This window comes from Dermacentor albipictus, chromosome 4 (assembly GCF_038994185.2).
Source record: "Dermacentor albipictus isolate Rhodes 1998 colony chromosome 4, USDA_Dalb.pri_finalv2, whole genome shotgun sequence".
NCBI lineage: Eukaryota > Metazoa > Arthropoda > Arachnida > Ixodida > Ixodidae > Dermacentor > Dermacentor albipictus.
In genome coordinates, this window is record NC_091824.1 from 152,675,542 (window position 1) to 152,690,476 (window position 14,935).

General features: G+C 44.2%; 1 protein-coding gene across 5 annotated transcripts in view; it reads right to left on the reverse strand.

Annotated features, from left to right (window-relative positions):
- LOC135909752 (atrial natriuretic peptide receptor 1-like) overlaps positions 1–14,935 on the reverse strand; it is a 102,895-nt gene that overhangs the window by 12,283 nt on the left and 75,677 nt on the right. For all 5 annotated transcript variants that reach the window (XR_010566778.1, XM_065441817.1, XM_065441818.1 and 2 more), the window contains 3 exons: positions 12,019–12,171; positions 11,183–11,306; positions 8,738–8,806 (listed from right to left, as the gene is read on the reverse strand). Coding sequence is in view for 4 of the 5 variants with exons in the window: in XM_065441817.1 (XP_065297889.1) it covers positions 8,738–8,806; positions 11,183–11,306; positions 12,019–12,171 (346 nt within the window). In the remaining variant the exon portion in view is untranslated. The remainder of the gene's footprint in view (positions 1–8,737; positions 8,807–11,182; positions 11,307–12,018; positions 12,172–14,935) is intronic.

Consider the following 14,935-nt stretch of genomic DNA (forward strand, 5'->3'; position numbering starts at 1 on the left):
TCTCAATGCGCAGAAAGCAAATGCAGTGGTTCCGTATCGTAATATACTGTACGCGATAGCGTACAATGCAGTTTTCTTTACAGATGATGGTGTGAAACCTTTTATATTAAAGAAAGCAACCAAGCGGCACTTCTAAGTTTACCACAAAGATAGGCTAGATGATGCTGCCACCACATGCTGCTATCAAAATACAAACCGAGATATCGCTCACAGTCTACGTACGCAATTAGCCCCGAGAACGAACTACAGGGGCGCTGCGAGCGCTGCTCGCGTGACGTCAGGGCAAGGACTCGCGCCTGTCGCCTGCTACAGTTCGGGTGTTGTCCGGGCGCTTTCTGCGGCGTTTTCGTTTGTTCGCCGTCGTTCTCTCTGCTTGTATACTTCGTCTCTAATATATTTTTACGACGTCTTCCGTTGCGAACACTTATTGAAAGAGCTAATTTCTTAGACAACAATGCTGCTCTCAAAGGCAATGCTACAGTGCCAGCCGAAAGAGCGCAAGAGAGCCCATTGCGGGTTTTTCATGCGCCGATGGACAATCGCAAAAAACGTAGCATACAAGAATCCAGGTATGATACCATACCTGCAGCGATGCAACGAGTATGTCACAAACGCTGGCTATATATGACTTCTACAACAGTTACGTTGATTTTAATCCGCTAAAACAGGTTTGCTCTCGACGAGTAGTTCATGATATATTATAGAATTTTTGCATTTCTTCACAGAAACGCTCGGCAGTAACACGGGGACTTAACTAATACTGGAGTTTAGATTCTACAAGCACCGCTTGCTTCTTTAACTGCTTGTCAATATTAGGCGGTTCTTCCCGTGTTTATTTTAAGCGGCGGAAATTTGAAGTAAAGTTAATGAAGGCTTACAGCTATTTACAGAATACAAATAGGAATGTGCCAATATATATTTCCATTTCCATGATACACGTTCAACTCACTTGAGAAATTTACTGGTGCTTGTTGCTTGAGGAATATACATGACGAATCTGTTTGGCGAACTGACACAGGCTGCTCGGCCCAATTTTTTTTTGTGAAGTGTGCCTATTGGACCACATGGCTGCAGCCAGAAAGAAGTCGAAGCATCAATCATTAGCAGTATGGGACATATTGGAGATATCGAAATCCCCCCCACCGGTGGAGGGTCAAAAATCAAGCGAAAGTATGTGCAAGGCTTGTGGTGCTTTCTTTATGAATGTTTGCGTTTGGATTGGAGCAAACTTTATTTAGTCTGCAGTTGGGCAAGGATCTCTTTTATGTACCGACGAAGCGAATCCGGTTAAGCGAAACCGGAAATTATCCGGTTGTGTAATTAAAGAACGTTGGATCGAGACATGGTGAGACAGAAGGTGCTTGAATTTTCCTTTTCTAGGCAATCTAAGCTGCGCTGTTGTAGCTCGAGAATACTTTAGCCATTCCAGTTGGCGCTGTAAAAAAATGCTTTATGGTTTCAATTCGAAGTTGTAGTGAACTGATGGGTTTCGCGAACATAGCGTGCCTCGCCATACCGACAGTCGATTGCTACCGTTACGTGATCGGGGGTGTGCCATATTCTCGATAAAGGCTACTGAGGGCCACTATGAAACATTTCATCACGATCTCGATTTTAATAACGAAACTTTTCTCTCAGGTGATTGCTACTATGGTGTTTGTGAATTAACTATGTAAATGCTCTACATGACACGCCGTCGTATTAGCAGCCATGAGCAATTGGAGGCCTGTTTCAGAGGAGGATGCAAGTAGCAGCAAACTTTTTCATAAGAAATGCGCGCCTATTTTTTACGCATTAATGAATGTCCATATTTGAATAGAAGTACACATCAGAGTAATAAGAATCATGATGACAGCTTCGCTGGGCAGTGTCTTTCTAACGTCGGGTAACATGCTGACGCCAATTATCAATATTTTTCTTCAATGTAAAATGCGATGTCGCTCATAGCTAAATACTAAGGGAAGGAAGGAAGGAAAACTTTATTTGGTCCTGCAAGTAGTGATAATTGATCACTAAGCGGGCCGCTCCCACGTCGGGACAGGAAGGCCAAGCCTCACGGCCACGTCGTGAGCCTGCTGGACAGCCCAGAATTGTTCATCCAGGTCCGGGCTGCGAAGTGCAGCCTCCCACTTGGACGCATCCTTGATCGCCGAGTCTTCAATTCTTTCGCAAGACCAGAGCATGTGTTCGAGCGTGGCTAAAGCACCACAATATTGGCAATAGGCTCTGTATTGGCAATAGGCTCTGTATACGTCTCTGGATAAAACATGTTCAGTCTCCGTGGGCGAGGATAAGTACCAGTCTGTAGTAAGCGTAATGTAAGTGCCTGAGCCCTGTTTAGTTTAGGATGCGGCAAACTGTAAACCCAGTGATTAAGAAGGTAATACTTCGTGATTTCATTATATGTGGAAGGGGAGTCTCTGTTCTCGGGGAGTACCGCCACGACGTTGCGCGGGGCATAGCGGAGGGTAAGATCTCGCGCTGCCTCATGAGCGGAGTCATTGAGATTCGGAGGGGCTCCCTCGATCATCCCAAGGTGAGCAGGACACCAACATAAGTAGTGTTGAGAGATCTCACATGTCTGCATAATTTTAAAAGCAACCTTAGCCACCGAGCCCTTCTCAAAGGCCCTAACGGCCTACTTTGAATCGCTATATACAAAAGGCCTGCGCCTGTCGACCAGGGCGAGTGCAGTAGCCGCTTGCTCCGAGACCTCTGGCCTATCAGCCCGAACGGTAGCAGCGTTAACGACACTGCCCTCATTGTCCACGACAACTACGGCAAACACCTTCCTCTCCTCGTTAAAAGAAGCATCTACGAAGCCAACCTTCTGATTCTCATCCCGAATGAGTCTCAGTAGGCAAGCTCCCCTGGCCTTTCTTCTACCAACATTTCGATCCGGATGCACGTTCCTGGGAACAGGCTTGACGTGATACCGCCTTCAAGGGAATACCGACATGAAGCTGCGAAATCTTCTCCTGAGGAACACCTAACTCTCTCAGAATCTGCCGACCCTAGTCGTAGCCGTAGAGAGACGCACCATCTGCGTCCTCTCCTGAGCCTCAGCTATCTCATCCAAGGTATTATGGATTCCCAGCTGGAGAAGTTGGTCGATGCTGGTGCACACTGGCACTCCCAACACTTTCTTCGTGATCTTCCTAATCTGCGTGTCAAGCTTCTCCTTCTCTGATGGTTTCCACTTGTGCATGGCCGCCACATAAATAAAGTGACACAACACATATGCGTGCATAAGTCTAATGAGACTATCCTCCTTGAACCCCGTCTGCCTGTTGGCCACCCTCTTCACTAGGCGTACCGCATTTTCTGCCTTGGCAATGATCTTCTGGATCGTCAGAAGATCTTAAATCATCACAGAAGATCATCATCAGAAGATCATAAATACTGAGGGAATGTTTAATGTTTAGCGAGGCATCATACACAACTTCGCGTGTTGAATTTGCAGACATTATGTTTACGCAAAATTTACGGATAGCTATGGCGCTTATGTGCACTGCAAAACCAGTAGACCCCTTTAACGCTACATAGCTTGCGATATCCAAGCCGCAAAGTTTCTCGACTCATGCCCTTTTAAAGAAGAAACTGTGGCTAAGGCATGGCAGCTAAAAGAAGCCGACGTATCCTTCAATACGTACGGCTCGAGCCACCCATATCCCAAGCATACACGAAGGAACGAGCGCGCGCGGCAGCCGATCGCGCCGGAGTGAGTGGCGTCCTCGCCGTGACGTCACTCGCGAGAAGGCGCCACTCCCAATTCTCGCCGCTAATAGGGGTACATGTGCATGAAACAGCGCTGATCATGCAAGTATACTGGGATTTTTATTGCTGTAGTGTTTAAGGGATTTCCAAAACATAGTAATTGCTTCTTATTAATATTTACGTTAATAGATTCTTTTTTTCGCAAACCAGTGCATTACATTATGTATTGTATTTTGCAGGGCGTACATAGCCTTTTCATAATTTAAATGCTTTGTTAAAATGACCGTATTGTCTGCATATTGATAGATAGTACCTTTATAAATTACTGGAGGAAGAACGTTTATGAATATATTAAACAATAGGGGTGATAATATGGATCCCTGGGGAACACCGGCTCTAAGCCATTGTTTGTTACTGACAGTTTCCTTATCGACCATAACTATCTGCGACCTACCACGCGTGCAGTTTCGCAGTACGTTGTGAAATGGTCCTCTGAATCCCATCAAAATGAGCACACAGGTGGATAAGTTGTTTTCAAATGCAGCATATATTTCATCTGAAAGTTCTTCTAATGGGCCAGTGGTACCTCGATTCGCCACAGAACCAAACTGCCTGCGCCACAAAATCGAAAACTTCGTTAAAAAAGACGTCATGCATTCGTACAGGAACTTTTCGACTATCTGAGAAAATACTCGCAAAATTGAAACTCGTCTATAATTTTTTGCATAATGTTTTCTGCCTTCTTTAGACACCGGCTTAACGATAGCCGTTTTTAGAGTCTCGGGAATTACTGCGGTTTCTAAGAAACCATTAATTAGAAATAGCAAGATATTTGAAAGCACATCGAACTTTCTTCGCAGAGTGCCTACTGATATTCCATCTATTCCTGGTGATTTATTCTGCCGAAAACTAAACATATTGCTTTTTAAGTCAGGCGTTGATAAGCTAGGCAAAAAAGCGGACGCCGACAGAGATTCCTGCTACGTACAATGATTTCTCTGTTGGGATAAAGCGTTTTCAGAAGCACGCGAGAAGAAATGGTTGAATGAATTAAGAACTACTGTTTTGTCATCTGGATATGCGTCAGCGAGTTTAGAAGCACGTTGCTTCCTCTCTTAAGATTATTTAATTATGATCATGGTATCGTGGGACTTTTGCGTGATTCGTTGAACTTATTCAAAAAATAGTTTTTTCCGACTGCCCTGTTTCTTGCCATTCTATATTCAGCTTTTAATCCTTCATTTTTAGTAGCACGCTTGCAGCACTTTCATGACCAATATCTAAATGATCCGGCACGCATAATATCAGCATTAGGCCAGCTAACATTATTTCTGGACTTTTTTTGTTACAGTATATGTACTCAGGCGCTCAAAGCGTCTAAGTTGATTGCAGAACTTTTCGTATACGATATCAGCAGCACTGCCATAAATAAGCAAATACCAGTCGAAATTAGAGATGTATTGGTCATATATTTTTGCATTATTGATTTGAATTTCTATTTTATTTGTTTCTGTATTTCCAGCTGAGTCATGTTCTTCAGCTAGAGAAGACATGGAAAGGCGGCATGCTACAAAACAGTGGTCAGCTAACCTCTGACTTATGACCTCTGACGCAAGCAGCCAAGGAATAGTCAGAAGCGCGTACCGCTCTGTGGTCTATGCAGGACTCTACTATTCGGTTATCCAAGCACTCTTCTCTAGTCAGGTGATTTAAGATGGATTCCAGACAATAAGAAGACAAAACGGACAAGTAATCGGACACATTAGTTGGCGTAACGCCATAGCGCTTTATGTTCAAATCTCCAGCTAAGCGTAACTGCACAGCTAAACCCCATTTGCCTAGTATTCCATTGAGGTCCACCAAGGATCGCCTCACACTGTTACACGGTGGACGATTTAACGCAAGAAGGATTTAATCGGCATTCGAAATATTTATTTTTATGGCTAGGCATTCCGCATGTGTGAATGTTATATCTACTGCAGACGCAACATACATGTCATCAACAAAAATCGCTATACTACCTCCTCGCCATCGTGGCCGAGTCACGAAATGTGTACGATAACCAGACAGCGTAAACATATCGGCGCATACGTGTGGTATATTTATTTCGGTAAGAACAAAGGCGTCAACGTAACTGCTGGCCGTTTGACTCCGCTATCTCTCTAAATTCATTCCAATACTTTCGGAGGCTTCTTATGTTTACGTTGCCGAGAGTAAAATTATGCTGTGACCTCAGGCCAAACGCATCTTTGAAACTTCTACAGTAATAATAATAATAGAACAACAACAACAACAACAACAACAACAACAACAACAACAACAACAACAATGTTCTAATTAAAATAATCAGACATTAGGACTCATTTTACCTAGGCTACCCGAAATAATTTCTTGGCAGCATTAGAGCTGTCAGCTCTAGTGCTCTTTCTAAAGCACAAATCCGTAAACAAACACGCCTTCTCTATTCACAAGTCGAGACACTCAGTGTAGAAGTATCTTTTGTTTACAGCAATGTAGCTTGTTTAATTCATGTAAAGACCACTTGTGTACTTTCACAGCAGAGTATAGAGTATGTTTTTTGCCCTGGAAGTTAATAATAATAATTGATTACATCTTCTTTTTTTACTTTTCTTGTTACTCCTGTGCCTGTACAATGTAAGCATCGCTTTCACTGAATTCGATCCCGGTCTTATTGTCCACCGTTCACGTATAACCTATCCCGGTGATCACCTGGCTGGAGCGCCGCTCGGGCCACTGACGAAATGCGGAATGGAATAGCACTAGAATAGAATCGTTTCATCACACTGTCGCATCGTCCATACAAGAACCTAAATTAGTCGGCTCTTTGGAATCGTTTTGAGTGACGGGGTGCGTCTAACGTGCATGTACATTCATATAAAGAAGCTTCTGTTTTTGCATCGGCTCGCCGCCGACGCGATCCAGAATGGAACCCGTAACCCGTGTGTAAGCCAACGCGGATTTGACAATATACTGTGTGTGTGTATGCGTACGTATGCGTGCGTGTGTGTTTTTAGACCATACAGAATCTTTGAAAGTCACCTGTGGCAGATAGCATAATACTATCATTGAGCTGGTTTACTTAGAGGTGGATATTATTACTTCGAACATAAATGAAGATGCATAAGCGACAAATTCACAAAAATTTACAGATGAACTTTTAGTTAAACATGTTAGGCACATATTGCAATTTGCGCATCCTCTTGGAACGAATTTGCAGGATGACACCAGTTTTGAATGACTCCAGTTTCGAACTATTACTTCCCGAAGTGCGCGAAAAGAAAACATAGGTGTTCCAGTTACTTGTTTGCTTCTATGTATTAATGTATGAGTAATGTATGTATTATATTAATCTATGTATTAATGTATGTATTAATCTATGTATTCTATGTATGAAAGGGCGGTTTGTCAAAAAAGTAAGCGGAACAATAATGCATTCTCACCGCAAGTTTCACGGAGCAAATCTCGAAACCCGGGCGATCCTCATAATTATTTGCAAGGGGATATGCTTTGCAAGCTCACCGGTTACAATTCGTAAATTGAAATATGTGCCGCTAAGTATTGACCAAATAGTGAAGTAGTCGATTTTCGTTAATTTGCTGGCTGATCTTTTCGATTTCTCGTGCTGGTTCTGTCCGCAGCTTCGAGTGATTCAGCTCAAGAACAACCATTATGCTATCTGACACAGGCAAATTTCGGAAACTCTTTATGGTCTCAATAAAAATAAAGCGTATTCTGCGGAACGTAAAAGTACTTTTTACGAAACGGCATCAGTCTTCCTTTTGCCCTATTTCTTTGTCTTCCTCCAAAAGTCTATGTATAAAATCTTTTTCAGCAAAGTCATGTGCCTTGCGTGCATTCGCATAAGTTTAAATTCTTCACTAGCTAATGTCAATAACTTCCTCTGCCGCATAAACGCCGAAGAATGCGGGAGGTGCGAATGTTTGCTTGCGAGGGCGGTTAAAGACATCGAGGAAAAATTGAGCGCATCCGCGCATGCGCCATAAGGAATCCTTAGTTGTGAAGTGAATGCCAAACCGTTATATAAATACACCCCATGCGCATTAGCTTCGCAAGCTGTACACAGCAACTATGCATGCGTACATGCATGCATGCGTACATGCATGCGGACTCCCCAAATAACTAGTTTCTGTGGCGCCATCTAGTTCATTTCATGAGAGGCGCGACCGAAAGCAGTGCTCCCTGGACACTCCACCCCGAATCAATACCCCGTGTTGGCCGCCTCCGAGAATGCTGACGCGGCTTTGGAGCAAACGCCGTTCCAGGCCGGCCATGCCACGCTGACAATCTCAGAGGCAATGTTTTCTGAAACACTCCGCACTGCAGCATGTTGCTGATAGAGGGCGCAACCGGAGAATTGACGCTCCTAAGCTAGCTGCAGAATCACAGTTTCGTACAGATGCGTTTATAAGGCAACCCGCTGCATCAACTCCCATGAAATTTTGTGTGTTCAACAGGAGTATAAGAAGCTACATCTAGTGACTGGATTTTGCGAAGTTTTGTTTTCGGTCATGGAATGTTGCACAATGCTGGGAAAAATCGCAAACGCTATGCAGACATGCGCTTTGACATATTTACCACTGAATTATTCAACAAACTATTCATTACATCACTGTAAACTCAGTCTGTTAAGCTCAGTGTTCAAAGCAGGGGCGCATAATCAATATGCTAAATTGTAGTGTATGTAAATTTATAGCAACCACTACCTAAGTTCAACCATAACTATCGCTGAAAGAAAAAGAACATTTTATTTCGGGGTCTGCGCCGAAATTGTCAGAATTTAATGCATCCTACTTCCCTCTTTGGAGAAATCACGGAAGTCCATAATATGCGAAGAACAGCAGCACAGAAAAATATTAGAATAAGTTAGTCAATCTACTGTAAAAATGCTGTTGTTAATGCAGATGAACTTATTGGCTTGCATTAATATGCACCACGCAAGCAACACGTAGAAATGTAGGGACGAAGCACTGCTACCCACCTTGTAAACGTCGAAGTCGCTGATGACGGCGTCAAAACAAGTGTACAAATCGTTGAGAAAATCTACAACCTGATATAAGAAAAAGACAAAAAAAGAAAAAAAAATAGTGTCCTGTAATACCACATTTTATGAAGTGTATGCACATGGCGAACATATATATTCTCGCTTTGAAGTTACAGCTATACTAATAAATATGTTCCCTATAACCACGAAAGAATCTGTAAATCAGAAATTCGTCCGACTATGCAAAAGAAGTGATGTTCGTTCATTTCCTAATTTTGCTTATAGAAGGATGCATTTGCGGTAACGAACGAACGAACGAACGAACGAACGAACGAACGAACGAACGAACGAACGAACGAACGAACGAACGAACGAACGAACGAACGAACGAACGAACGAACGAACGAACGAACGAACGAACGAACGAGCGAGCGAGCGAGCGAACGAACGAACGAACGAACGAACGAACGAACGAACGAACGAACGAACGAACGAACGAACGAACGAACGAGCGAGCGAGCGAGCGAACGAACGAACGAACGAACGAACGAACGAACGAACGAACGAACGAACGAACGAACGAACGAACGAACGAACGAACGAACGAGCGAGCGAGCGAGCGAGCGAGCGAACGAACGAACGAACGAACGAACGAACGAACGAACGAACGAACGAACGAACGAACGAGCGAGCGAGCGAGCGAGCGAGCGAACGAACGAACGAACGAACGAACGAACGAACGAACGAGCGAGCGAGCGAGCGAGCGAGCGAGCGAGCGAGCGAGCGAACGAACGAACGAACGAACGAACGAACGAACGAACGAACGAACGAACGAACGAACGAACGAACGAACGAGCGAGCGAGCGAGCGAGCGAGCGAACGAACGAACGAACGAACGAACGAACGAACGAACGAACGAACGAACGAACGAACGAACGAACGAACGGACGGACGGACGGACGGACGAACGAACGAACGAACGAACGAACGAACGAACGAACGAACGAACGAACGAACGAACGAACGAACGAACGAACGAACGGGCGAACGAACGAACGAACGAACGACCGAACGACCGAACGAGCGAGCGAGCGAGCGAACGAGCGAACGAACGAACGAACGAACGACCGACCGACCGACCGACCGACCGACCGACCGAGCGAGCGAACAAGTTAACGAACGAACGAACGAACGAACGAACGAACGAACGAAAAAATAAATAAATAAATAAATAAATATGGCAGAGCTGGTCTCACGATGACTGTCGACGGTACTGCGAATAGCAACCGAGACATGTAGCGACAGACCATAATACCGACAACCCGTTTATTTATTTAACACGTGTAGTGGCTCCTCTGAGACTTGTTGATTCAGCTGTATGATACATACCCCGATCTCGTTCCACTTTGCTATGGCACTCGCCTACCAAGCCTGTGATTGGAGGCTTACTGTCGACTGTATGCGGCTGATGTAGTGACAGCGGAATGCGGAAGAAGGATTCATATCGATGGAACGACAAAGGCGTATACCGACGATGGGATGGCGACAATGACGTGTCGGTTCTTGAATTATTAGGATGGTAAAACGACGATCACGCGACGACGACATGAGCACAATTAGAGGCCGATGACCGTGTGATGACGACTGCATGACGACAACCGGACGATGAAGCGAGAACGATGACGATCGCACGACCAAGATGACGTGGCAACGGCGATATGACAACCGATGCATGATAGCGTGTGTCTGACAACGAAGAAAGGATGACGATGGCATGAAAACTACGACACAATCACGATTGAAAGACGATAGCACGCCTTTGATATTACTACGAACAAGGAGTGACGTCGATGGATCGACGAAGGCAGTATGACTACGACGGCATGACGGCTATGAGATGATGATACTCACGTGATGACAACGGTGAAACGACAGTGTGACGAAAATGGCATGACGACGTACGACTGTATGTGGAAGATGCAGGGACGACGATGGCAAAACAATGGTATGATGACAATCGGATGACGACTAGTGTATGATGACAATGGCGTGACGATTATTGCATCACGAAACCTGTATGACGACTGTGGCCTGACGAGAATCGTATGATGAAGCTGGAGAGACGACGGTAGCACGATAACGACGGCATCAAGACAGTAGTCTGACAATGGATCAGCTGACAATGACGCCCTGACAAGGACGCCATAATCACGATTGAATAACGGCAGTATGATTACAGTACAATGACAAGAAAAAAATTGGCGTCGTTGAAACGGCGATGGCATGCCGACGATGCCGAGGATAGATAGATCAACAGAGATAGGTAGGCTCAAAACCACTGAAGAAGGCAAACAATGCAATTTGAATAAATAAATAAATAAATAAATAAATAAATAAATTGAAGCAAATTGCTATTGATAGGTGCCCGCTGGCTTTGGTTACCTGAATTGGAGTACTGGATGAACACATGGACGTGAAACCAACTATGTCGCTGAAGTAGATTGTGACGCTGTCGTACAGTTCAGGAATCACAGCTTTACCGCGCTTCAATTGCTCCGCAACAGACCTGTAAAGAAAGCAATGATTTGACGACACTCAGGTGATGTCGTGAGGTTGTGTTTGGACCGAAAGAGTAATCTGAAGCTCCCCACAAAATAAGGCTATTTAAGTACGTGGCAAGCAGTTTTCTTCAGCTCTCAGAACCTCAGAATGTGTTTTAAATATGGTGCGGTTTGAAGGCGGCACAACTACCCTTTCCACCGTTCTCTAATTGATTGCTGCGTGTCAGGACCAGCTGCAATACCGCTCTGTGCTTGTTACAATCTATAGGTGATTGGTGGTAGTTCTACCGGCCCAGTTGTTTGTTACGATTTCTTTTGTGTGTGCGATGGCGTCTCGTTGCGCACTGCTTAGATGGATACATATAGAGGGGCTTGACAAGATGTACTGCACAGTTTCATGGTAGCCCTATAAAAACTGGTGAACAGGAACATCCTTGGTTTTTCATGAAAAGTTATCTCATAAATGAATATATTTATTCACAAACCCCAAAGCCCTGTCTCACTACTTATTTGCTCTTTTGTTATACTTAGCATTGAAATAAAGATGGTAAATTACTCAACGTCGTAAGTGGAAAAATAAACCGTCGACAATTGGAGTTACCGCGCTAACATCATGGCATAATCTCGATATCAACCATCACATTGTAGTCTTCGTGCGATGCAGTTAATCAACATGAGAAACGTGTCTAAGTTTATAGATCGCTTAAAGTCGTATACCTTGGCAGCACTTCGTAGAGAAGCTCCTCGGATTTCCGTTTCTCTTCTAGAAACGCAGCCGTCCTCTGTTCTACCAGAACCTCCAGCTCGTTGGCATACTGCTCCATGCGAGCCATTATGTTGTCCATGATATTCACTTCTCCATGGTAGCCCCTGCACATTTAACCATACTACTACAAAATCCCATCGCTGTACGCCGAGTATTTCTGCGAAGATTTCATTCCAGGATTTCTAGTCATTAAACAGTGGGCTGTGGAAAGCATAGCCACCTTAGATTTCTCTTTCTTCTATAGCATGACTTCGCTACTTCTCAGGTATTGTCGTTACTTTCTTCTATTTTTATGGAACTTCAGCTGTAACGCAAATGTTACGGAAAGGAAACGTTGCTGACCGTTCATCCGCCGCCAAATTTTAAGTATACAGCCAGGAGCTGCAGCTAAATCTTTTTCAAGGAAGGGGTGGGGGCTCGCATTTGACTAGGGGAAGGTGGTACGGGGTAAAGTGGGTGCTGTCGCGTGTTATTTTATACTAGCTATGCTGGTACGCAGAAATTTGTCTACCCCCTCTCCCACGCCTTCGCGCCGCTTCCCTGGCTACGCCTCTGAAGACAGCGCATACAAGTTCTTTAAAAAAGGTGCTTATTACTTGAACAAGAGGTGGTCCTGCTCCGAGAATCGAACTTGGAGACCACTGCCATAGAGTTGGCAGCCGTTTAAGAATCAGCTAATCAGGATTTTAGCAGACGTCCACAACAGTGCTTGTTAGTCCAGGCACCACCACCACCACCACCACCACCACCACCACCATCATCATCATAATCCTCCTCCTCCTCCTATTTATGTCCACTGCAGGACGAAGGCCTGTCCCTGCGATCTCTAATTACCCCTGTCCTACACCAGCGGATTACAACTAGCACCCGCAAATTTCCTAATTTCGTCGCGCTATCTGGTCTTCTGCCGTCCTCTACTGCGCTTTCGTTTTCTTTGTACCCATTCTGTCACCCTGACGGTCCAACGGTTATCTAATCTGCGCATTACATGACCTGCCCAATGCCATTTTTTTTTCTCTTAATGTCTATAAGAATATCGTCTATACCCGTTTGCTCTCTGACCCAAAGCGCTCTCTTTCTGTCTCTTAAAGTTATGTCTAGCATTCTTCGTTCCATCGCTGTTTGCGCGGTCCTTAACTTGTTCTCAAGCTTCTTTGTCAGTCTCCAAGTCTATGCGCTGCATGTCAGCACCAGTGAAATGTACTGATTGTATACTTTCATTTTCAATGATAACGGTAAGCTCCCAGTCAGGAGCTCACAATGTCTGCTGTATGCGATCTAATCCATTTTTATTCTTCTGTGAATTTCCTTCTCATGGTCAGGGTTCCCTGTGATTAGTTGACATAGGTAAACGTACTCCTCCACAGACTCTAGAGGCTGACTTGCGATCTTGAACTCTTGTTCCCTTGCCAGGTTATTTATCATTATCTTTGTCTTCTGCACATTAATCTTCAGCCCTACTTTTACACTTTCCCTGTTAAAGTCCTCAATCATTTGTTGTAACTCGTCCGCAGTGTTGCTGAATAGAACAGTGTCGTCGGGGAACGGAAGGCTGCTGAGGTATTCGCCGTTGATCCTTACTCCTAAACCCTCCCAGTTTAATAGCTTGAATACTTCCAAGCTCGCAGTGAATAGCATTGGGGAGATTATGTCTCCTTGTCTAACCCCTTTCTTTATAGGTATCTTCCTACTTTTCATGTGTAGAATTAAGGTGGCTGTGCAATCTCTGTAGATATATTCCATGGTATTTACGTAAGCGGTCTGTACTGCTTGATTACGCAGTGCCTCTATGACTGCTGGTGTAGAGTAACCTTTCCTGAAGCCAGCTTGCTCCCGTGGTCTACTAAAGTCAAATGTTGCCCTTATTTTATTGGAGATTATTTTGGTAAATATTTTACATAATACTGGGACTAAGCTAATGGGCCTAAAATTTTTCAGTTCTTTAACGTCGCCCTTTTGTAGATTAGCATAATGTTTGCATTGTTTCAGTGTTCTGGAACCCTTGCAGTCGATAGCCACTTCGTATAGAGACCCGCCAGTTTTCCTAGCATTATGTCTCCTCTACCTTTGATTCCATTTTCCCTGTTTCATGTCTTGCAAGGCCCTTCTGACCTCATCTCTAAATATAGGAGGAATTTCTGTATACTGTTCACTATTGTTTCGAATAGAGTGCTCCTGAGTCCTCTGGGTACTGTAACGGTTAGTATAGAATTATTCCGCTGCTTTTGCCATACCTTCGAGATTGCTGATGATATTACCCTGCTTATCTTTTAGTGCATGCATCTTGGTTTGTCCTATGCCAAGTTTCCTTCTCACTGATTTCAGGCTGCTTTCATTTTTAACGTCTTTTTCAGTCTTTCTCACGTTATAACTTCTAATATCACTTATTTTCGCTTTGTTGATCAGCTTTGACAGTTCTGCGAATTCTATCTTATCTCTTGAGTTGGACACTTTTATTCTTTGTCGTTTCTTTATTAGGTCCTTTGTTACTTGGGAGAGCTTGCCTACTTGTTGCCTTGGTGCCTTGCCTCCCACTTCAATTGCTGCCTCTGAAGCCAGCCTCGTTATGGTTTCATTCATTACCTCTATGCCATCATCATCATCTGTTCTAAGGCGGCATATTTGTTTGCAAGTACCAGCCTCAGTTTGGCTGTTTTTACCCTTACTGCCTCTATGTTGACCTGTTTTTTCTTGACCAAATTGAGGTGAATCCTAGACCTACAAACATATATGATCATGGCACATTACCGTACCTAACACTTCTACATCCTGGTGGGATCGGCAGAAAGTATGGAATCGATTTCATTTCTTGTTTCACCATTAGGGCTTTTCCAGGTCCATTTTCTGTTGTTACGTTTCCCGAAAAAG